The sequence below is a fragment of the Rhamphochromis sp. 'chilingali' genome (assembly GCF_963969265.1).
Source record: "Rhamphochromis sp. 'chilingali' genome assembly, chromosome: 22".
In the NCBI taxonomy this organism is placed as follows: domain Eukaryota; kingdom Metazoa; phylum Chordata; class Actinopteri; order Cichliformes; family Cichlidae; genus Rhamphochromis; species Rhamphochromis sp. 'chilingali'.
The window spans coordinates 7,678,580-7,701,872 of record NC_137950.1 but is presented as its reverse complement, the minus strand read 5'-3'; the positions used below and the strand labels follow the sequence as shown (position 1 = coordinate 7,701,872).

The 23,293-nt window shown below is 39.9% G+C and overlaps 3 protein-coding genes across 10 annotated transcripts in view; 2 read left to right on the top strand and 1 right to left on the bottom strand.

Moving 5' to 3' along the window:
* The window catches only part of pkd1b (polycystic kidney disease 1b), a 34,470-nt gene extending 21,991 nt beyond the window's left edge, over positions 1-12,479 (bottom strand). For 2 of the 3 annotated variants that reach the window (XM_080872477.1, XM_080872479.1), the window contains exons 1-11: positions 11,927-12,479; positions 9,462-9,642; positions 9,088-9,281; positions 8,190-8,308; positions 7,891-8,038; positions 7,109-7,374; positions 6,250-7,011; positions 5,057-5,188; positions 4,730-4,905; positions 4,468-4,604; positions 59-3,726 (exon numbers count right to left, since the gene is read on the bottom strand). In XM_080872477.1, the coding sequence (XP_080728603.1) occupies positions 59-3,726; positions 4,468-4,604; positions 4,730-4,905; positions 5,057-5,188; positions 6,250-7,011; positions 7,109-7,374; positions 7,891-8,038; positions 8,190-8,308; positions 9,088-9,281; positions 9,462-9,642; positions 11,927-12,023 (5,880 nt within the window). In that variant the 5' untranslated portion in view covers positions 12,024-12,479. The remainder of the gene's footprint in view (positions 1-58; positions 3,727-4,467; positions 4,605-4,729; positions 4,906-5,056; positions 5,189-6,249; positions 7,012-7,108; positions 7,375-7,890; positions 8,039-8,189; positions 8,309-9,087; positions 9,282-9,461; positions 9,643-11,926) is intronic. The other variant, XM_080872478.1, reaches the window with a different exon arrangement.
* A 2,071-nt stretch (positions 12,480-14,550) lies between these two features.
* On the top strand, positions 14,551-17,191 carry LOC308390510 (ankyrin repeat and SOCS box protein 12-like). Of its 4 annotated transcripts, none has more exons than XM_080872595.1 (4): positions 14,554-14,609; positions 14,934-14,969; positions 15,460-16,230; positions 16,861-17,191. In XM_080872595.1, the coding sequence occupies exons 3-4, from the start codon at positions 15,468-15,470 to the stop codon at positions 17,010-17,012; spliced, it is 915 nt and encodes a 304-aa protein (XP_080728721.1). In that variant the 5' UTR covers positions 14,554-14,609; positions 14,934-14,969; positions 15,460-15,467; the 3' UTR covers positions 17,013-17,191. The 4 variants fall into 4 exon arrangements, with proteins under 4 accessions (XP_080728720.1, XP_080728721.1, XP_080728722.1 ...); XM_080872593.1 differs by lacking the exon at positions 14,554-14,609 and adding an exon at positions 14,628-14,843; XM_080872594.1 differs by lacking the exon at positions 14,934-14,969 and having other exon boundaries at positions 14,551-14,609.
* A 926-nt stretch (positions 17,192-18,117) lies between these two features.
* LOC308391019 (uncharacterized protein) lies at positions 18,118-23,173 on the top strand. 3 transcript variants are annotated; one of them, XM_080873434.1, is made up of 6 exons: positions 18,118-18,235; positions 19,629-19,759; positions 20,376-20,490; positions 21,216-21,489; positions 21,638-21,760; positions 21,888-23,173. In XM_080873434.1, the coding sequence occupies exons 3-6, from the start codon at positions 20,390-20,392 to the stop codon at positions 22,239-22,241; spliced, it is 852 nt and encodes a 283-aa protein (XP_080729560.1). In that variant the 5' UTR covers positions 18,118-18,235; positions 19,629-19,759; positions 20,376-20,389; the 3' UTR covers positions 22,242-23,173. The 3 variants fall into 3 exon arrangements, with proteins under 3 accessions (XP_080729560.1, XP_080729559.1, XP_080729558.1); XM_080873433.1 differs by lacking the exon at positions 18,118-18,235 and having other exon boundaries at positions 19,315-19,759; XM_080873432.1 differs by lacking the exons at positions 18,118-18,235; positions 19,629-19,759 and having other exon boundaries at positions 20,298-20,490.
* Positions 23,174-23,293: the final 120 nt, after the last annotated feature.

Sequence of the window (23,293 nt, the reverse complement as noted above, 5' to 3'; positions counted from 1 at the left end):
AGTTAGACACAGAATGAATGCAATACAATAGAAATCTTAAACATACAAAGCTGCCTACCACTGCCATGCAGCTCCAGTGATACTGAAGGGCATCTTCTACTCCTGGCTCAATATCAGGGTCATAAGAGTCAGACCCATCAAGGACAAGGTTGTTTAAGCTGGACCACCATCTGTGGGAGCCTCCCTTGATGAGAGCTACTAATGGTGAGTGGACCACTGTGATGTTAGTCTTCAGTTTGAGGAGGATGGGAGTTTCCTGGAATGAAAGTGTGAATACCAGGCAGTAGCTCCCTACATTAAGCACATGCTTTGGGATTGAGAGAAAGGGTGTTGCATCCTCCAGATTTTGGAGAATGACTTTGTTTCCGGAAATATCAGTGTTGCCATAGGCACAGTCTGACTCGGTGAATACCTCCCACAGATAGAGAGTCTTGTAAGAAGAGCAATTAATATTCATACTTGCTTCAAAGAAACTTGTTCTAGACCTAAATATAGTAGACTGGCTTTGGACCAGGGAGGCCTGTGGGCTGGAACATTGAAGATCCTCCACCTCTATGTGTAGCTGTGAGGACACATTGCTGACACTGTTGAAAACTGTGACCATAACTTTGTATTTGCCGGTGTTATAATAAGTGTGGTTAATAGCACTTGACTCTGTCACTAATAATTCCTTGGACTCTCCAAAGTCCCACACATATTTAATATTGCTTCCTTTGCCCACCGTTGCAGAAAATCGGACAGGATGTTCAACAAATATTTTCTTTGAATGACAGACGAGCTTTACTTTCCTAACAGGCCACTCGACTGTAGCAGTCAGGTTTACTGTCTGAGAGCATTGTCCATTGCTGGCTGACACACTAACAAACAATGAACCACTATCCAAAGGAGTAAAGATGACTTCTTTTCCCATGAGCCAAGTGGGCCTTGACCTTTCCAAGTGAAACATCCAGGTGTAGTTGACTGGAAATCCACTTTGAACCTCTGCTTTGAATTGGGTTCCTTTCTGAGCTTCTAGAGTAGTAGAACAACAGTTTACAAGTTGCAAACCTTGAACTTGCTCAGTGATTAGAATGCTAGAGGACGCCTCTGCACTACTGACCTGGTTGAAAGCTTGAACTGTAACTATGTGTCTCCCGACTGGAAGACTTGATGTGGTGTATTGGCCCTCAAAAATATCATGACTTAGAGTCCAGTGTTTGTTTTGGAAAGTTATAAGAAAGCTTACATTGCTTCCTTTGGAGATTGTTGGAATAAATGTTACTTGTTTGTTACTACAGAAGGAGGACTTGCTATTGCCCAGCACAAGACCTTTGACTGCATCCTGGACTCTGACATTGTGTGAAACCATCTGCCAACTTATCTCATTGGAAACATTCAGATACACCTGGTAGGTGCCTGCATGTGGAAATCTGTAGATAAATGTTTGACTGGTTGAGGTGAAAATGTTCTGTTTAGCAGTTCTAGCTTTCCAGTCCCAATGCAGATCATTACCCTTGTGAATAAACCCATGAAAGGAAAGAGTAGCACTTGCATTGACATAAAATGGATGTGTCTTGTTGTCAATTTGAAAGTCTACATCTTGGACTTCTTCCTGAACCAAAAACGGTTTGGTGTTGTTACTCTGGCTAACAGCGTTCCAAACTACAACTGTGACAAGATAAGAACCCAGACTTGGAAAAGTGTAAAGCAGAAAAGGTTCCTGTGTCTGAAGGGGTAAAAGGTTAGCATTCATATGCCAAAGATATTGTAAGTCTGATCCGGTATCCACAAAAACAGAGATATTCACTACTTTCTTCCATGCCACAAAGTTTGACTGTACTGTTATGACTGCATTTTTTACACGTTCAACTACTACTAAAGAAACACTCTTGGTAACCTCACCCAACACATTGGAGGCTCTAAGCTGAACTGAAAGATTACCAGGTGTTCCAGTTAACAAATGAAAAAGTTCTCCTTCACCTGCAATTTGTTGGGTTGTTTCACTCTGTCTGGCAAGCCAATGGAAAGTAATGTTGGAGCCTTTGGTGACTGAAGTAGTAAACAACACTTCCTCATGAGTTGGTATATATTTCTCATTTATCAGGCTTTGACATTCAATCTGAAGTCCCTCTATTCTTTCAAATGCCTCAATTAAAATATCTGCCTCTCTTTTACTCAATAGATTCTGTGCTATAGCGCTTACTCGATACACTCCTGGTCTCGGGAAAGCAAATCTAAACTCATGAGTTCCCTGACTGGTTAAAGATATGCCTTCTACTGTCCAAAAGTAGCTGGCACTGCTAATTCCAGCACTGCTAACTGCTGTGATGACAGTTTCCTCTCCTACCACAGAATAAGGGTGGCTGGTGTGAAGTGAAAGATCTGAAACAGGGAGTAATACGTTCACTGTGAGGGTTGTAGAGTCCCGGCTAACAGCGTTAAATGCTGTTGCAGTGACTGTGAACTGACCCAACAAAGTAAAGACATGTGAGACGTTATGTTTCTGCTCCGCTGGTGACCCATCTCCAAAGTTCCACAGCACTGACACATTGGTGCCAGCACAACTGCCAATCCAAAATGATGCTACTGTATTGACAATCAGTGCATCACTTTGGCTATTGTGCCTAATAGAAAGTCCGCTCACTGGTTTTTGAATGGTAATGTTAACTTTGGCTGTTTTGCTGCTGACTTTGTTACTTGCTGTTACTGACACCTCTTCAACACCTTCATCTCCAAAGACAAAACACCTCTCAGAGTTTTCAGTTACAGCAGCAAGATCATAGGAGTTACTAAACCATTTGAACTGGTAACCCATCATCTGTTCAGGGGACACTAACACACCAAAGCATATTTGTTCGCCAACTGCCACCACATTCTTTGAGCGTTGCATCACAACATTCGTTATCGGACTTTGAACACAGACACTCGTATTAAATGAGGTACGTGCGAAAGAACTAAACACAGTCAGGTTAACATGAAAAATACCATGGCTTGGAAATATATGCATGGCTGTGGACTGTCCTATCACTACAGTTACATTTGAGTCTTTAAACAGCCAATGAAAAGTCAGACTGGATATGTTTCCATTCACCAGAGCTGTAAACTGCGTGTCTTTTCCACTCATGATGCATTCTGTCGGGAGAACACCTCTAATAGTCAAAGCATAGACCTCAACAACGATAGACTGAAAAGCTTTGCTGACAGAATTATAGACAGTCACTTTTACTGTATAGTTCCCTGGAAACTTATAGATGTGTGACATGGAACCATCTGTAAGATTCTCCTGCTGGGACCCATCACCAAAGTCAAAATCCCAGAGGAGGGCCGTACCAGTAGAAACCTCAGCTTTTAAATCTGTAGCAGAGCCAACTTCACTTGATCTGCTGCTGGAGACAGTTAATCCAGAGATTTTCTCCATAACTACCACCACGTGCCAGGCACTAATGGATGAAACTGTGTTATTAGCCAGTACTGTGATGTTGTATACTCCTGCAGATCCAAACCTACGGCCAGTTCTAGCGTGGATGCTTTGGACAGCTTTAGAACCATCTCCAAAGTCCCATGTGTAGAAGACAACAAAAGCGGAGGGTTCGGTGGAAGCTTCCAGGTCGAAAGTCTGGTTGACAACAGGCACCAAAGTGGAAGGGGAAATGAAGAGGCTGATTAACAGAGGGCGGACATTTATCTTCATGGATGTTTCAGTGTTGTCATATTGATTGGAGACTTGAACGTGAAGTGTGTAGTCCTCTGGATTAAACACAGAAAATGAATTTTGCTTTATTGTACTAAATACTATAAGTGCATAGCAGTCAACCACAGTGTCATTTGTGGTACTTCCTACTATAGATTTGAGAAAATTTCAAAAATATTATCCTTTCTAAAGTGGTTAAAAAAAATATGAATCTCCATTAAAAGAGAAACAAATGGTTTAAAATATCTACATATGATTCTGGGGTCTCTGCCAAAAAGGCAACAAAGACAAAATGTAAAAGTTAAATTAAATTAACTAAAAGTTAATTTAATGTTTGCTTAACTGGCTGTTTAAAGCACCATTAAACTCATATTAATTACCTTTTTGGCCAGCGTTTGTTGGAGAAACTAATTGTAAACATAACACTGCTCTACTGCGAACACATAAAGTCAATATGCTGAAGGAGTTTGCAATCATTTGCCTCATTACACATCAAGCAGACATATAGGAACATTAGTATTTAGAATCTGGTTTGGTTTTAACCAAAATGTGCAGCACTCCCAAATGCTCTAATATGTCCTCCAGACTTTCTAACAGTGTTGATGCTTGGTAGGTAGAATACAGTGGGTTTACTGGAGTTAGTTGCTAAAATCAGCTTTTTTGTTAAGAAATAGGAAGGTCTGATTAAAAGTGGCAGTGAACCAAAACATTAAAGACATGGGATGTAAAGTTAAAATAGTGAAAAATATTACAATAATCAGCAGTGTCAATAATTTAAGTCTTCTGTGTGTGTTTACCTGGGATCTGATAGCTGTAGTTTACCGAGTCCTGGATATACATTTGCTTCTCTCTTCTTGCCACATGTGCTTCCATGGCCTGACATGGAGCAGGCTGCGTGTGGATGACACTGCTACTGCCATCCCCAAAATCCCATCTAAGTGACAAGTTGCATGAAAAGCATACAAAAAGAGCTTTATGAGTGCATTTTCAGTGTGAGACTTTCTTGTCAATAAAAATTTCAATAAAAGTCTTGGGAGAGATGGCTACAGAAGTCCTTACCTAAAGGTAACTGGAAGGGAGATATCAACTCTGACCCTCACAGTGTAGAGGTGAGTAACATCCACAGCCACAACCTCACTGACTGACAGGAACTCTGGGTCAGCTAGCAGCGTGATTTCATCTGCAGTCAGGAGGATTTGCTGGCTCTGTGAGCTCACGGGGTTGGATGCTGTCACCTACAGATAGTTCACTGATTACTAAAACTGCTTTTTCAATCCTTTTTTCTATTACGGTAACTGTAATCATGAAATTTCTATTTGTTATATTTGCCAAATAATTTATAACAACTAATATCTGAGCATAGTGCACTTCTTCTTTTTTTTTTACCAGCAGCTTATACTCAGCAGGTTTCTTGAACATTACACTGTAAGATCTCCCTTCATAGGCAAACTCTTTCAGGTCGTCAATCACCCATGAGAATTTTACTGAAGAGCCGCTCTCCACTGTGGCTGTAAATGACTACAAAATAAAACATAAAAAATGTCATTACATTAAACTAAGGTAACTAACATTACTTTCATATCCATGTTTAACTGTGATTGCAACTCTTACTAAAACACTAACTAAATGTAATACAAAATAGTAAATGGCCTCCAATTTAAGCACTTAAGACGGCTCAACCACAAGTGGTCCAGTCAACCACAAATATTTGATGGAGCTTTCCATACAGCTACTGAAATACAACTGATATGCAAGGTATAAAGAAGATGCACTGACACACTGTACTCCAGGTACAGAAGCACACTCACAGGCACACCAAGAAACCCCAGGTTAAGATTAAGCAAGGGAATCAAGTCAGTCAGTGATGTGTCAGCCTGAAACACTGTGGTGATGAACAAAGCAATGTGACCAGTGCAGAGAGCTTTCAGCAACTGATGGATTCAAATAGGAATCTTTGGTCCTATGCATTGTGAGCTGAAATATCTTGGACTTGATGAAATATTACACCAATGATCCACTGGAATTGTAAATTAATGTAGATAAGAAACATACTATACTTATCAACTTTATGTTACGTGTAAAGGTTCTTTAGGTATTCCTGCTATGAATTCTTGAAGTTATACTTGCAAATTTAACATTTTTTGCTAAAAACAAACAAAACCAAAAAAAAATCTGACAAAAAAAAAACAAACCTCTGGAAAAGTTTTTAAGTTGCCAATTTGATTTCTCTGTAGTAAGAAAAATAAATAAATCTAAAATTGCCAGTGGCTGGAGTTATGTAGTATATTAGCTTTTTCCTGTGTTGGCCATCACACACACATGCAACCCTTATGTGGATAGACGGTTAAAATGATGGATGGATGGATGATTATGAACTATTGTCTGGGGACCATATGTGTCCTCCAGAACTTGGATAACAATTCATCTAGTTGTTATTAATTTCTTTTGGTTGCATTCAAACTGGCATAACAATTAACATAAACTGCTATTTTGAGACTCACACAAGCTATTTCGTTAAAATATATTGTTAAAAAAAAAACTTAGCATCTTTGTCACTGTTTCCTTTTTGGTGGTCTCACCTGCGATGTATGTACAAGCATCCTCAGGCATCCATGTGGCTCAACACTAAGCCCCGTCACAGGCTCGTAGCCACAAACCTTCACGCTCAAACTCTGAAAACTTTGCACATCCATCACACTGATGTTCAGGATTTGAATTCCAGGTGATGATAAGACCAGAGTCACAGATGAAAACCAGGCATCCTGGGATTGCTTCCTACAGCCAAGTAAAGACTGAAACATATTTTCAGGACAGGATGGAAGAAACGGAACTCCAGTCTGGAGCACCGGGGCTGACCATGAGCTGCTGGCTTTTTCTCCAAACAGGGCCTTGAGAATAATGACAGTTGGGGCATTGATTTGGACATGAATCTGGTTCTTATCATCTGGGAGTGGGTGAATGACCTCAAGTTGGAATTTAGACCTAAGACTGGGATTAGGGCCTGTAGTAAGGGGCCTAATACCACTGACAGTGGCTGTCTCTGTCGGAGTATAGTCAAAGATGTCTTCATGCTCCGTAGCTCTGTGAAGGGTGTCCACATAAAGCATCCTTAGATTACACACAACTCCATCCACCCACTTGCTTCCTTGGGGCAGTAAAGTAACTCCTTCCAACCAGCCTCCCCACTCCATCCCCCTGAAGGACAGGTAACTTTGGCTCCAGGGAGAGTTTCGAGAGGCTTCACTGTTTAGGCAATGTAGAAATGTTCCAGAGTCAAGAGTGTGCTGTATAGCCACAATATCATCAGGGTAAACCACGATGGCTCGCTCTAAGAGGGACAGCTATTGAAAAAACGAACATGATAATGTGTAAAGAATTATTGTGGCATACGTTTTAAAAGGTGCATTTTCCAAAAAGGTTGCAAGATAATCAACAAACCCTTATGGTGTTTAGCTCGAAGGTGGGGTTTATTTTCAGAGGCAGGTCTGCCACCACGTGATAGAACGGTGGTAAGTCGGAGTATCTTGGGGGTAAGGCAAAGCCCCGATTTCTGATGGCAGAGTCGTAGGTGCTGCATGGACTGGTGGTGAGCACGCATGCCTCCAGTAGATGGCACCAGTGCTGCCCTGTGCTGCAGCCCCCTGTAGTGTTACACAGCGGTACTGCTGAGCAGCAGCTGAATGGATTAAGGAGAGAGCTGCAGCCTGACAAATAAAAAAGCAGATTATCACCTACAGTATCAGACAAATACATCCTACACCTCCTTCCCATTAGCACCTACTCAGCTCGACTCAACTTGACTCGGTTTTTAGCGTTTTCTATCAGGTGGTAACTTGGTTAGTAGTTGTACCTAGTCAGCCTGGGTTCCCATCAAGCTGAGTCAAGCAGAAAATGTGATGTCGATAGACTGCGTGCCATCACTGAGAGTGATGTCACTGAATAACCCAAGAGCCTGCATCATTTTCTGACTCTCTTCTTTTAGTCTTACAAAAGGCCATAAAGTGACCAGCAGGTATACATCACCTCAGTGTCCTCCAGTTTGTGTTGTGTTTGTGTTGCGTACAAATGACACACACTGCACACTCTGCCTTCCTATAACTATCCCACCAACATTGAGGTAGTACTAAATTGTACTGAAAAATATCCCAAACTGAGTTGAGTGGATCTGAGCCAAGTAGGTGCTATGAAAAATTAGGCTTTAGTCACAGCTGTTTCAGTACCTGGAGGTACCAAGTGGTAGTTAGGGTTGCAGTAGGGCCGAAGTATCTGGACACGAGCCAGAGAGGACACAGGACTGGGCTGGACCACCAGTTCCACTGATAGCAACTGACCTGCATGACTGAACCACAAGCCTGGGAAAAGCTGCATCTGTGGGAGACATGGGAGCCTACTTATATACAAAAGTTGTGAGTGTTTCATCCTCTCCTTTCCCTAGTTTGGAATCACATAGCAGCCGTTCATCTTATAATATCCTATGAGTCCTTGAGTCAGGAGTCAGTGATTAAGCACAATACTTTACCTCTGCTGTGTGCCGTCCGATGTCTGGAACACTGGGAAGAAGCTGCACGTGGGTTTCCGCATATATGCCGGTCATGAGAGCCAATCCAATGAGGTAACTGTCTATCGATGGTAAAGGCGCTACAGGAAGATGAATAAAACAAAATCACCTCAGTCTATTTCAAATGACATTTTTTATATATTTGACCTGACCCATTGAGGCATGGACACTAACTAACAACAGATCCTTCAAGTCCTGTAAGTTGAGAGCTGGGGGGCCTGCATGGTATCCCACAGATGCACAATTACACTGAGATTTGGAGAACTTGGAGGCCGAGTCAACACCTCAATCTTGCTGTCGTACTCAAACCATTCCTGCTTTTCTTTCCAAGCTCCTTAGACCAGTCAAGAAATACTATTTCCATGAAATGCTGTGTATGGCTGGCAATAATGCTTAGGTAGGTGTTATGTGTCAAAATAACATCCACATGGATCCACAAGGATTTCCAACAGAACGTTACCAAAAGCTTCACACTGCCTTCGTCAGCTTGCCTTCAACCCATATTGCATCCTGGTGCCAGGAGTTCCCCAGGTAAGCGATGAACACATTAGTCCCTAATATATCCCACCCACTAACAATGTCATGATGACGAGAATAATTAGTGTTATTCACTTCACCTGTCAGTGGTCATAATGCATGCTTGGTCGGTGTTTAAATTAGGCTTTGCCAAATTATCAGCATGTTCAGTCGAGCTGTGTTTTTCTGTTTCCAGAGCTTGAGCTTTGCTTGCCCTCTGCTTTTGTTTGTTTGCCAGCTTGCCTGCCACCTGAAAACTACCATACTGCCTGCATTCAGTTCTCCTTCCTGCTTTCACATTCATGCGTGTTTCTGGTGTCCTTTAATGAAACAAAAATCTCACCATTTACTTCCATTTCACAGATGAAATGGTATTGTCCTGCACACTGGGCCTTCCTCCACCTTCCCAGTGTTCCCAGTGCCATCTGAGTGCACTCCCCTGGACTATCATCATCTTTGTCCCGCCATATTGGACTTTGTGACTGAACAACCCCTTCCTGGTCAGAGTCCTGCAGCCATACCCACACAGTGGTTTTCCTAAAATACAAAATGTTACACATTCTGTGTTAAAGATTAAAAACAGGCTGAAGAAGCATCTCCTCCTGAGAACCAGGGTCATCATTTGTCCTCTGCAGTAGACACACAAATCACAAAAAAACAGAAAGTTCTCAGGAGAATATGATATGAATGACTGTGTATATTGTTTGTCAGACTCACAGTGGAAAGGCATGAAGAAAGAAACTTTGAAGTTCTAGGCTGTCAGCAGCTGCTAAGTCCCCTCCCAGGGTCGTTCTGCATGAAGCCCGTGCTTCAAACCATGACACTGCCATCTCTGACAGCCAATAGCATCGTAGGCTGGTCAGGTGAACCTGACTGCCTTGCGGGCAGGGAATGTTCTCTGGAAAGCAACAGCAAAACTTAGCGAACCACATGCAAGGAGTGCTTTCTTACATAACTCATGTGAATCACATCAGTGATTAGCTTTAAATCCAGCTGAACAAAGACACATTTGACAGAATCACATTTCAGCTTTTAGGTTTAACCTTGACGTTGTGTTTGTGAGACTTCAAAGCACCTGCTGGTTTTATCAGGAAATTTGAGCTACAGCACTGGTTTTAGGAGAGAAGCGCTACATGCTCCATGTGTAATGTTCTGTATGAAATACAGTCAATTTAGTGGGACAAACATTCCTCTTTAAAAGTTCTCTGTTACAAGTAAAATGCACACATTCAAACTGTGACAAGATCATCAGAAAAACTTTAAACTATGAAAAATTGAAGTATCCATTAATAATAATAATAATGGATTGCATTTATACAGCGCTTTTCGAGACCCTCAAAGCGCTTTTACAATTCCACTATTCATTCACACACTGGTGGAGGCAGCTACAGTTGTAGCCACAGTTGCCCTGGGGCAGACTGACAGAGGCGAGGCTGCCATATCGCGCCATCGGCCCCTCTGGCCATCACCAGTAGGCGGTAGGCGAAGTGTCTTGCCCAAGGACACAACGACCGAGACTGTCTGAGCCGGGGGTCGAACCAGCAACCTTCCGATTACAAGACGAACTGCCAACTCTTGAGCCACGATCGCCCCATTAGTCTCTTTTTACTCCTTTACTCTTTTTAGTCTCTTCTATCCTTTTTACTGGGCTGACACACATCATAATTCTTAATCTGAAAGGTAAGTACAAATGTCATATTAGCATGCAAACCATAAAGATTTAAGATTTCCCTCTGAACTGTTGCAATTGACTTACAAAATCAAATAAAAAGTAATTTTTACCTCATAATTGCACTCAGGTACAGGATCTTCTTTGCACTCAAAAATTATTATTTTATAGGCCTTATTACCATGAAGCGTTAATTTTAAATAAAATGCAGCTGAAATATATAAAATCAACAGTTTATTTATTGATAAAATTACCAAATATATGGTTGGTATAAATTCAATGGATACTTTTCAAACAAATTTCATTTGATCAGCTTCCATTAAATTTAATATTTGAAATACTTGCATTTCTTAAGTAACAAATTATATGGGGAAGAAATGCATGTAATTTCATATTTAAAGTGAACATTACATTTTGGGCATTTTTTTCTTTGTTGAGTGCAGTCGCACAGAAGGAAGCCTCACATATTAAGTAGATCCTCTTGGGATTAAACCAGGAATCAAATATTCAAACTGCTACAATGTCGAGATTTTGGGAAAAAAGTTAAATAGTTGGTAAAAGCTGGTAAATATAATATAATATTGTTCAACCCTTCAGTGATTAAAAATGTATCATTATCAACAAGAATTTCTTGAAATACATCAGTGAAACTGTTGTTATTTCCAGACTTTAGTCTGGTAATTATTATTAAACACCAATAAAGTTGGTGTTTAATAATAATGATTTTTTTTTAGACTTACAGGAGGTGGCAGGTAATAGTTACATTGTGATAGCAGGATTTAATTTTGAAAGTCTGTCATTTTAACACATGTTCATAAACTCCTAAATAATGGAGCACTATCATTTGATGAAGAAGGAAGTTTTATTTTGAAAAACAAAAAACCATAGCTTTAAAGCATCTACGAAAATATTTCATATTTTGAAAAAAAAGGTTAGTTTAAAGAACACTTTTTGATTGGCTGGTACAAAACTAAACACAATGTCATCTGTCTTCTTCAAAAATATATGTTTAAGTTATTTTCTATTACATTTAAGTATATTGCACTTTGTCTTTAACTCGGTTTAACTCACTTTAATAAACACCAACGTTATTAAGCTTTATTAAAGCTTTCTGGACTTTCTTGCAGTTTGTTAATGTGCTGACAAAATTTGTCCACAAACAGCCACCAAGCTGGCAAAGTCCTCGCTAAGTAAGTACGCATTTCCAGGACTACGTTTCTGCCGCACACACAAGGTGAAAATAGGAGTCACATTCTCTTTAACATTAAACAAACAGCAACATATACAATAAAAGCCATAATGCACAATCCTTGCTGTATACTGACAACACATGTAAAGTGGATGAAGAGTGCTACAACAATACTGTCGTATTCTGTGATCTCGTCTTCAAATGTAACCAGACGTTTTCTGAATTTTGAAATTATTTTGAAATGTTGAAGCTGATACTGCAGTTTTTCCAGAACACAGCTTTTCTTTTCCATTTAGTAACCTGGTACAAACTTAAGATTCTCACCTCCAGCAGTTGTGATCAAAACCATGCAAATAATCCAGGGTAGAGAGTGTTTCTGCGGCACAAGCGTGGCTCTCATCTTGCCGAGCAAATCACGCATGGAAACAGAGCATTGTAGAAATTAATTCTCTCCTTGTATTACACTAGATTTGAAGATTCTCCTCATCTTAAATTTAGTGTCTTATCTTCCTTTCCATCCACTTCTGTGCCTTCTGCACACACACACATCTCCACTGGGCCCTCCTTTCCTCCTCCTGCACAGACACTATGAGTTATGGTGGTACTGTTGTTTTAAAGGCCTCTTCTCTGTTCTCCGTGAGCGCCTGGGTGACTTTTACTTTGTCTCTCAGCAACAGCCATAGAAGCAGAGTGGACAGAGGAGGCCTGAGCTGCTCATTACCATGTTGTAAAACCTCCTGGCACTCAAAGGAAAGAAGCAGACTCCCTCAGGCTGGATGCAACTAAGGGTCCTGACAGAAACGAGCCTCACAGCCCAAAGAGTCACTGCAGTAGTTGTTTTAGCTTCACAGCACAGTGTGGCCACAAGATTTTTTTTTCTGTTAGAGCTAGAAAGGTCACTCTCCTGCAGTGTGTCCACACACTGTTGTCTCAGCAAGACCTCACCACTTACCCAACAAAGGCTCTGTGACGCACACGCAAAGACTAGATTTGAAAGGCAGGATGCCATCCGGGTTGCCTGGAGAGTGAACAAATCATGTAGAGCAGGGGTGGGGAACCCCAGGCCTCGAGGGCCAGTGTCCTGCAGGTTTTAGATGTGTCCTTGATTAAACACAGCTTATTTAAATGGTTAAATGACCTCCTCGACATGTCTTGAAGTTCTCCAGAGGCCTGGTAATGAACTAATTGTTTGATTCAGGTGTGTTTACCCAGGAGGAGATCTAAAACCTGCAGGACACCAGCCCTTCAAGCCTGGAGTTCTCCCAACCCTGATGTAGAGGGTGGCGATAACGTTGCATTAACTTAGAAGTTTCTGTATTTTTATTTTTATTTATTTATTTCTTTTTTCTTTCTTTCCCAAGAACTTAAAATTCTATAAAGGGACCAAAGTCACTGGTTTCTGTGAAGTATATAATAGTTCAGTATTTATGGATTCAAATGGTTTTCTACCACAAAGCAGAAAAGAAACAACTCTTAAGTCAATTTAAAAAAAAACTTTACCGATACAAAACTTTAAGATTCAAATTTTGCTAATGTTCTACAGCATGTTGGTCAGCATGACATGTTCGTATAATGTTCGTGTTCTTTTTGGTTCAGGCACATTGCCTCCTACAAATGTTCAATGTTTTTAGTCTTATTTTATTGTGGTAAATGTACGAGTGTTTCCCACTTCTATTTGTATTAACTTCCAATGGGTTGTTATATTTTGTTTTATTATGTTATGTTTAGTTATGTTAAGAATATGTGATCTGAATTCATTAGCGCTAGATATTAATAATGTTGCATCCAAGCAAGACTGGGGCTGTGTGGTGTCATCTTATATGGAAAATACTCCTGGTTCAAGACCAGTAGGATGCATGCCCAGCCTAAAAAAAGGGAAAGGAATGTTGTGCCAAATCAAATGTGGATCCATCTGCTGTGGTGACCCCTGGGTGATGTAACCTTTCATGAAGAGTGAAACTAGCAAAAAACTTTTTTTGAGAGAGAAAAACATCACTGAGGTTAATGAGGGAGGTGGAAACACAGTTGCAGACAATTAACCAAAGGAGATGGGGAAGTAATGCAAGCCACAGAGAACAACACTTACCAAAACATAACAGGAAGAGAGACACAACCCAATGGAGAATAAGATTAACTTAACACAACTAAACAGGGAAGGAGAAAAATAAAAAGACCGACACAAAGACGAGAGTGAAGGAACAGAAAGGGAACTGTTAAGGGAACTGACAAATCTAAAGTCATTTATAACTAACAGAAAAACTACAGGCACAAATAACAATACCAGGAATCAGATGGGCTTACTCATAAGCATAAGGCATTACAAAACAACATTATTGACATGTACATTAGTCACTTATCAAAACCCAAAAGGAATAATGAACTGAAAACACTGAAAACCATGGGTCCAAGAGCCAGGAAGCATGGCAAATATGGGATTTTATTCCATTTCATTTCACAATGTCAGTTTTCACCATGACTTTATGTATTTTTAACAAATTTTCCTTATATTAACTCAGCAATGAAGTGAATAAAATTTCATCTTATGATTGAAAATGGTCCATTAAAAAAGTGCCTATGCTTTACCAGTTACATCAGACTGACCTATAGGTAACTGTGAACTGAAACAGTTACAGCACTAATAAAACTACAACTCAAAATCAAATTAAAGTTCCTGAAAGTGTGGACTGCAGCTCATAAGGGTTCCCCAAAATAATTATCTGCATTAAAAATCGGATTTGCAAAAAATCAGATTTGATTCAAGTCAGTTAATAATACTGTTTTTTGTTTTTGTTTTTTTGTTTTTTACAATTTAATAGACTATTTATATATTTTGCTATTGCATCTGTTAAATATCTATTATGCTATCTATATTTATTTTAAGCTTCAGTTTGCCATTGCAAATAAAAGTCACTAGGGGGCAGCAGCGGTACGTCACACAAACACACCATCGAGGAAGAGCAGAAAACAGGAAGCAAAGAAGGAGGCTGTTGATGGTGACATATCTTAGGTAATGTTAAACGAAGAAAACATAAGGGTTTAGCTTCGTTTCTTTGAAATAAGCACTGTTAAAGGATGGAGATGTTTGCGTACTAACGGGATATTTGGAATTTAATATCTATTTGGGTTTTTTCACTGTGGTTTTAGGGTGAATATTAGCGAAGCTATTTATCGTCCGCGAAGTAGTACTGATAAGAAACACTATACGTGTGTGTATGTTGTATGTCGTGTAGAGATGCGATGGGTAACTTCCTTAATATTAGAGGCATGAGTCGGCATGTACACAGTGTAAGAAAGTTAAACTAAATCTGTCCCATTTCTTCCTACAATACAGCCTCACGGGGGAAAATCGCAGTACTTCTAATAAACGGTTGGTTTAATTATAAAAGCCTTTATTCCTTTTTATGCCGAAGGTTTCCAGAAGGTTTTATTTATCATAAACAAGCATAGATTGATTAATTGGATGCATCGATCGGACGATTAGTTTTGCGAATATAAAATTGTAAAGATTTTGAATGAAGTTTGGTGGAAAAAGTCTTAATGACCAGCTTAAACTTTAACGCCTATATATACTATTTTTTTTCCGGAAATAGAATAATAACTTTATCTTGCCACTTTTATCCGAGTCAGATCTGAAGCCTTATTTATATTTCACCTGAACTTTGGATTCTATGTTTTGTTGTTGTTGTTGTTGTTTTCTTTAATACAAAACACTGGTTGCTGATTTGGTGCCCTAAGGACACCAAATCTGTTTTGAGAACAGATGACGTTGACAAACAGAAATGCACTGCGGTGTTTGTATGAGGACCATACGTTTGTATATTTGGTGTGTTATTTATTCTCTGTCTTTGCATTTGCAGCAGGTTCTATGCTCAAGCTAAGGACCGCTGAAGAAGAGAAAAGGAGTTGTGAAATTTCCCAGCTGAGGCAGGCTGTGTTACAAAACAATGACAGACTCCTTGATGAGATGCTCTGCCAAGAAATCTACAAGAAAGTCATCAACTGCAGAGGTGGCTGGGGCATTGCAGGCACACCCCTGCATGCTGCAGTGTCTAAAGGCCACCTCAGCTGTCTGCAGGTCCTTCTAGCTCACGGTGCCATCATAGACTGCGTGGACGTCAAGGCCCAGACGCCTCTGTTCGCAGCCGTTCGAGGGAAATACCTTGACTGTGTCTTAACTCTCCTCAAAGCTGGCGCCAACCCCAACGGAAGCTCGTCCAACAACTGCTCGCCGGTCCTCACTGCTGCAAGGGAAGGCGACGCAGAGATTCTAAAGCAGCTACTAAAACACGGCGCTGAGGTGAACTCCCGCGCCAAAGTCTTACTGTGGACCTCGAGTGCCAGAGTCTCCAGTGGGCCGCTTTATTTGGCTGCTGTTTATGGACACATGGAGTGCTTCAAACTGCTGCTCCTCTACGGGGCAGACCCAGACTACAACTGCACTGATGCCAAGCTGCTGAGCTCTGACAAGCAGCCCAAAACTGTGCTGGAGATGTGCCTTAGGCACGGCTGTGGCGTGGAATACATCCAGCTTCTGATCGACTTCGGTGCAAACGTCTACCTCCCCACGCTGATCATCGAGAAGTCGACGAAGCAGAACGAGGCTGTGGAGCTGCTGCTGCGAGAAAGAGGTGTCGGACAGATTCTTCAGCGCTTTTTCACTTCAGATCTTTAACACTACTGATGACGATGTAACTTAAGGAGTGCTAAAGTTTTATCTATGAAATAAATACATTTATAATATGACTTCTAACATTTATCCTCCAGGCATCTCTCCTCACTATTGCTTTACATACTATATGTTTGACTAGCATTTGTATTTAACATTAACACACTTTGTAGGTGTGATTTTTTTTTTTTCCCATAGTAAAAGCTAAAATTCTTAAATAATGTACTTACAATATGTATACAGCAGCAGTTATATGTTCCACTCAGTTTTATTTATATAGTGTCAAATCACAACAGCAGTCACCTCAATATGTTTTACATTGTAAGTTAGAGATCCTACAATCAAACAACCACCGTTGAGTAAGCACTTGGTGACAGTGGGAAGGGAAACTCCCATTTAACAGCAAGAGTCTTCTGCCAGACCCAGGCTCAGGGAGTGGCAGCCATCTGCCACGACCAGTTGGGAGATTGTTAAATATATGTTGGATGTCTTGTTTAGTAATAATAGTTACTGTAAACTTCATTAAATATAAATAATATTATTATCATTCATGATATATTGTGGGTATAACTTTGTTCTGTTTTGTCTCCAGGAAATCCAAAAGCTTTGACCTCACAGTGCCGACTTGCTGTGCGGAGACACCTCAGAAAGATCAACAAGATCAACTGCATCGACCAGCTGGAAATGCCCACAAGTCTCATCAACTTCTTGCAACACAAAGCAGCACCAGTCACTGTTCTGTAGATAGTGAAGGTTAAGTTATTTTATGACCCGTGTTTTGTTTTTTATTTTAGCTTAAGCTTTTATTTGCAGGATTTGAGCCCCTTTGTCCTCTTTTTAAAATGGCTTCTGTGTGAGTATGCATTGTTCTTGCTCTTAAGACTGATTCTTCAGCTAAAAGAATAAAGGTGGATTATTGTTGTGGAATTGTAGTTCTTACACTTTACCTGTCCAAGGTGTGCCCAATCTCAAATGAACTGTTACGAAGGCTGTTTGCACTGGAGTTCCCAGTGCAGTCATGTTCTTCTCCTTAATGATTATAGTCAGAACAATATTTTCTAATTCACACGCAAATTTTACTTTACACTCGATTCGTCAGTTATGGAGTGTCGAGACCTGATGGAGGATCTGGTATCTACCTCAGGATCGTGCAGTCTCACCTCTGAGATCCATCACACAGAGGCTGATGTTGGTAAATGTGTACAAGCCCAGTTCCAAAGACAAAGTTGTTATGCTTCGTGACACTCAAAGTTGGGATTAGGCTGTAAAAGTAAGTGGTACTAAAAGAAACGCCTCGTTTGTGCCTCTGTCCCACTGAGCTGTCAACAAAGACTTTGATCCTCAAATATTTCCAAAAGAACAGTGACCTTAGACAGGCAAAGTCCTGTTGCTTTGCACATTATCACAATTCTTTGTGATGATATTATATAAATAACTGCCAAAAACCAGGACAAAAAAAATTTAAGGGAGTACAGACTACTCCATTCATCTGGTCTGAAAACAAATACTACATGAGAGGGGAGGAACTGACATATGAATAAAAATGGACACAAGAAGAAAAATTATATGAAGTTTGCTAAAATGAGAGACATTAATCTCCAAAATTAAACTAATTATTATTAGGGGTGCAACGATATTCGTATCGATATTGAACCGTTCGATACAGTGCTTTCGGTTCGGTACGCATATGTATCGAACAATACAAAATTTGTAATTTATTTCATCAACTTTCCTTCTGACGATGCTGTCTGTGTTGAGCGCTCAGTGAATCTGTGTTCGACTACTCCGCCTAGGCTGCACTGTCGAGCGCAGATCCACTGAGCGCTCCACACAGACAGCATCGTCAGAAGGAAGAGCGCAGGGCAAGCTACCTCTCCTTGCAACATGGCAAATTGAACCTCCCCCACCCTCATTCAGATCTGGCGTTTGGAATTATTTTGGTTTTCATGTGACGTATGACCCTGAAGGTAAGCGAGTCATGGACTAAAGTAAAACAGTATGTTGGATGTGCCACACAATGCTCAATTACATGGGTGGGAGCTAGTGTGTTAGCGCAGTTAGCTCGTTAATGTGTTGGCCGTCTAGCCCCATGGGGGCTATCGGCGGTAGCTCGTTAACGGAGATTTGCCCTGTTGTGGCGTTAAGGTCATTTTAACGAGGTTAACCTGAAAGCACTAGTGGGAACACAACGAATATGACTGCACATTTACGCTGACATCATCCTAGTGCAAAGACAAAAACAACAAGCATGCTACTAACTTTAGCCGAACTGCGGTAAAGTGAGCCGTCATTTGTGAGCCGCGGTCAAGCCAGCCGCCTCCTATCCGCCGCATGAATTTCCTTGCGCTTTTACACCAGTCTTTACGGTAGTGCCTTTTCGCTTTATATCCTGATTGAAAGCCTAGACTCGCGCACACACGCACGCGCGTGAACAGTCACACGCACGCACGCAAATTACAATGGAACAGCCCGATACAGCCATCGTGACAGTCTGGTTGCATATTCAAAAATTCATTAAAAATCATTCTTAAAAGTTGATGCCAAGCTTTCAACACAATCCTCTTCTCGGACACCTACTTTACCTCTGGGCCAGTTTTTACCCAGATTTACTGTAATATTACTCAGAAATCACAGTAAACTCATATTCAGTGCAATACAGTCAATGCACTACAATTATGTTTATTTCAAAAATTCATTAAAAGTCATCCTGAATAGTTGAGGTCCAACTTTCAACACATCCCTCCTCTGGGACACCTCCTGTACCTGTGTGCCAAGTTTCAGCCAGATTTACTGTAGAATTCCTCAGAAATTAATGGAAACATTTACTCAATCTAATACAGTCAGTACAATAGAATTATGTCAATATTCAGAAATTCATTAAAAATCATCCTGAGTAGTTGATGTACAACTTTCAACAGATTCTTTCTCTGGGACACCTCCTGTACCTGTGTGCCAAGTTTCAGCCAGATTTACTGTAGAATTCCTCAGAAATTAAAGGACATTTATATGCAATTCAATACAGCCAATACACTACAAATATGTCAATTTTCAAAAATTCATTAAAAATCATCCTGAGTAGTTGATGTCCAACTTTCAACACATCCCTCCTCTGGGACACCTCCTGTACCTGTGTGCCAAGTTTCAGCCAGATTTACTGTAGAATTATCGAATCGTGACACCAAAGTATCGAACCGAACCGAACCGTGAATTTTGTGTATCGTTGCACCCCTAATTATTATCTTACAAATATATATCAAAAGAAAGGCAAGAAAGTTGGATTTCTAACATTTTCTTGTGACAACACCATGCAAGAATATTATTTTGTCAGTGGTTATTTCGTCCTGTCTCTCATCTATTCAGTATGTTGACATAGGTCTTCATTGGTGCTTTGTGACCTTTTACCTTTTCCGTTCAACCATTTAAACCTGAACCTCAAAAATTGAAGGAAATAACCTCCAACACTGCTGCTGCTGCTAACTTCTAATCTTTAGGTGAGTTGATACCTAACAGCTTCAGTTTGTAATCCTGTTGCTTCTTAGCCTGGGACATTCTGCAAAAATATCTTTTAAGAGCACCACTCATCCAAAAAAACAAGAATATTTATGTCCGATATATTTTTAGGAAGGGTGCAAGAAGGATGTGATTTGTACTTACTGTGTCCCAAAGGGCAGATCACTAGCAAAAAATCTTTAAGCACTTTTATTTAGGCTTTTGCATGAGCTGTTTCTCAAAATCAGAGAGTCAAAGAGACAGTCAAAGAATTCCCCAAAATGTTCAGATGATGACATTTTTTGTAGAATATGTTAAAAGATTTTATACCTGGGGAAATTGCTTCTCAAATCCTACACAATCATAATCAGCACAAGGAAAAGTGAAAGGATTCGTGTTCAGTCTCTGGCACGATGAGTCAGTGCTAAACCTGCAGGTTGCTGTGCCAAAAGAAAGAAAAACAGAAATCTTCTTGTTAAACCATTGAAAAAACAAGGGGGAAAGTCCATTTAAATAAGTTTAAAAAACATGTTTATAATTTCAAAAATTGTTAAAGATTCTGTCTCAGATAATGTAAAAAACAATTAAAGCTTTTTTTCTTTGTTACTCTCATGACAGCAACTAAACAGGAAATGGGTCAAACACTATCTCAAGAGCAGGAGGAGATGGCCTTTGAAGGTATTGCTGATATGCTTAGCAATGTTTTACAGCTGGATGAACTTAAAATTGACAGGTGAGCAATTCCACAACCAAAAGACAACGAGTGTCCTTTAGCGTTCCATTCGACATGATTACGTTCCAGTTTTAATGATGACATTCTGTTCAGCAAGATGAAGTTCCATCAACAGGATAACACTCCATTCAAGACGGTATTCCATTCTTAAATAGGACATTCCGTTCTACATGATGACATCCCATTCATCATTCAGTTTTAAATAATGACATGATGACGTTCCATTCTAAACTGACATTTCATGCTAACGATGACATTCCCATCTGCATTATGACATCCTATTAGACACAATGACATCCCATCCTACCTGACATGCTACGTTGTGCCATTCCATACTAGTTTATGAGGTTACATTCTAGACGATAAAGTTCCATTATATATGATGACGTTCCATGCTACATGATGATATATCTATAAGATCTCTACATCAAACAAAATACAAAGCAGAGACATACATGATTTCAATGTAAATTCACTCATTTTGTTAATCAGTTGAGTTTTCATGTAGAGCATTGTTTTAACACTCTTTTGGTTTTAATACCAAGAGCTTTGTGTTTAGCATTAAACATTTGCAAAGTTAGTGATCATAGGAGCAAACTGAACCTTTCAAAAACTGAAATAAAATGGGCAGTAAAAGTTAATCAATAGTTAATTAAAATATAATAACAGCATGAGCTAAGTTCCTTGTAGAGTGCTAAACTAATGGGAAACAAATATCCTCTCAGTTCCCTGCAGAGATTCTCTGGGCTCAACTCAGCTGAAGAGCTGAACAATTACAGAGACCACGTCTTGTACAGTGGAGAACTCAATCAGGTCGCATCTATTTTAAGCGAGGTGGGGAATGTTCTAGGTGGGCTCAGCGTGGTGCCTCATGCTGTCGGACTGGGAGCTCTCATCATTTCCTTGGCCTTAGACGTGGTCGCCAAAAGCCTAAATAAAGAAACCATGGGCACAGCTGAAATGTTAGAGAGGGTGTTCGCACAGGAGAAGGCCAAGGAGGTAAGAACTTAAGAAGTTAGCACTTAAAAGTGGTGTTCATTTGGATGCGTAATGTAGCTTACTAATTCACTTTTTTCCTTGTAAAAAAAAAAGTCCTGCTGATCAACATACAAAATTTGCCTTAACATTCCTCTCTTTAACTGTGCAGGTGCGAGATCTGATGCACGAGTATTTGAAGCGTATGCAGATCAACCTGAGAGACCCACAACTTCAACTCTCTGACACCTGTCAAATTGAGATTGCTCTTAGTGCCCAGCTCACACGGCTAAAGGTACAAAGCTGCCAGCTTTCATTTGTAACGAATCATCCCTGAATAGGGGATTTTTACAGAAGTATTCATGTATAGAAATATTCGTAATTAACCCTATGATGCCGTGTACTCCAATTTCTTTTCTAAGAACTCCATGCTGATAGATGAACATATGGACACTCAGTTTCTGAAGCAGTGGGTGAATGGAGCTGCCTTCCACACACAGATGCTGATCCATCAGGCTCGTCTAGAAAATGCAGCAGAACCTGATGGATCCAGAGCCGTGCGTGCGGCAGGGATTTATCAGCAGGACATGAACCGTCTGATGGAGAAAATCAAGACCTTGATGAGAAATCGTGATGATTCTCAAAATGCCAATAAGATAATAGAGATTCTGTTTTCTAAACCTCAGATTACCTGGACGAGGGATTATTTTTCAAAACTGCAAGCAAATATTCCAGCTCTTGTGAGGCAAAATGCTGACTTTGTTATCAAAACCTGATTTTGATCGTCAAGCATCGAGCCACAAGTAATAAACTAAAATATTTGAAACAAGTAATTTTTTTGTGGCCAGTACAGTTATGTAAGGGTCCAGTCTGATCTACTGGCCTGGGAATCCAGTGGAGGAAAATATATTTCTATCTTGGCCAGTGAAACCAATCCGACCAAGAAAATCAGTCGCCAGTCAGTTGGTCTTCCCAATTCTTATGTCCTAAATCTCTTTCATTTTTACTGCAATATACTGCTCTCTGATGGCTTTGTGTGTGTGTGTGTGTGTGTGTTTGGTTTAGTGTTTTTTTGTTTGTTTTTTAGTTGCTCATGTGAAGCACTTTGTAATTTGGATTTTGTTTAAAGTAAATGGATAAGCCATATACAATTGGAAGGAATATGGGTAGAGTTTGGTTTTAAACCTTTGTGCCATCGCACCTATATTTGTTACTTTCTCAGGACTTGAATAATATGTTTACTATCTTGTAAATTGGTTTTATTCAAAAGCCCATCTATATTTGTAAAAATCATGATTTAAGCTCTGCATGGAAGGGAAACGTGTCTAGCATTATATTCCTTGGCTTTCCTTAGATGAATTGCTTAAATGAAAAAGTGACCCACAGACCTATTCCAGAAAGTATAACAACCCCGTTTATGATCTACATTTTTTACCCTTGCATTGATGCTACATTAGAGTCATAAAACAGAATTTATGCCCATAATTATTAGAGAGTGGATACTAAATTTGATGCTTTTAGAATCACCAAAATGTAAACTTGAAAGATAGATTTTACAAGTACTGTAGTTTATGTGTGGTTTATGTCTGCTTTTCCTAGTGTGTGAATGACTCTGCAACAACAAAATCATACATTGTTTCTCTTCATCATCATGTTACTTCCTTAAATGGGTCCGCAGAAGGAGCATGCTGCCGGCTAAATAAGCTAGACTGAGTTACAGCACAATGGTGGTTCCTCATCAGTGTTAATATCATTCACTAAAAAATTTATTCATGATTTTGCTGATGAAAACACAACAATAAATTAAAAAAAAAAACTATAATGAAAT

Coding starts and splice junctions, on each gene's coding strand:
- LOC308390510 (XM_080872593.1), top strand. CDS start 14,822: ATGTCGTGTAGAGATGCGATGG. Junction 14,844..14,933: donor GTCGTGTAGAGATGCGATGG/GTAACTTCCTTA, acceptor CCTACAATACAG/CCTCACGGGGGAAAATCGCA. Junction 16,231..16,860: donor GCTGCTGCTGCGAGAAAGAG/GTGTCGGACAGA, acceptor TTTTGTCTCCAG/GAAATCCAAAAGCTTTGACC.
- LOC308391019 (XM_080873432.1), top strand. CDS start 20,369: ATGACAGCAACTAAACAGGAAATGGGTCAAACACTATCTCAAGAGCAG. Junction 20,491..21,215: donor GATGAACTTAAAATTGACAG/GTGAGCAATTCC, acceptor ATATCCTCTCAG/TTCCCTGCAGAGATTCTCTG. Junction 21,490..21,637: donor CACAGGAGAAGGCCAAGGAG/GTAAGAACTTAA, acceptor TTAACTGTGCAG/GTGCGAGATCTGATGCACGA.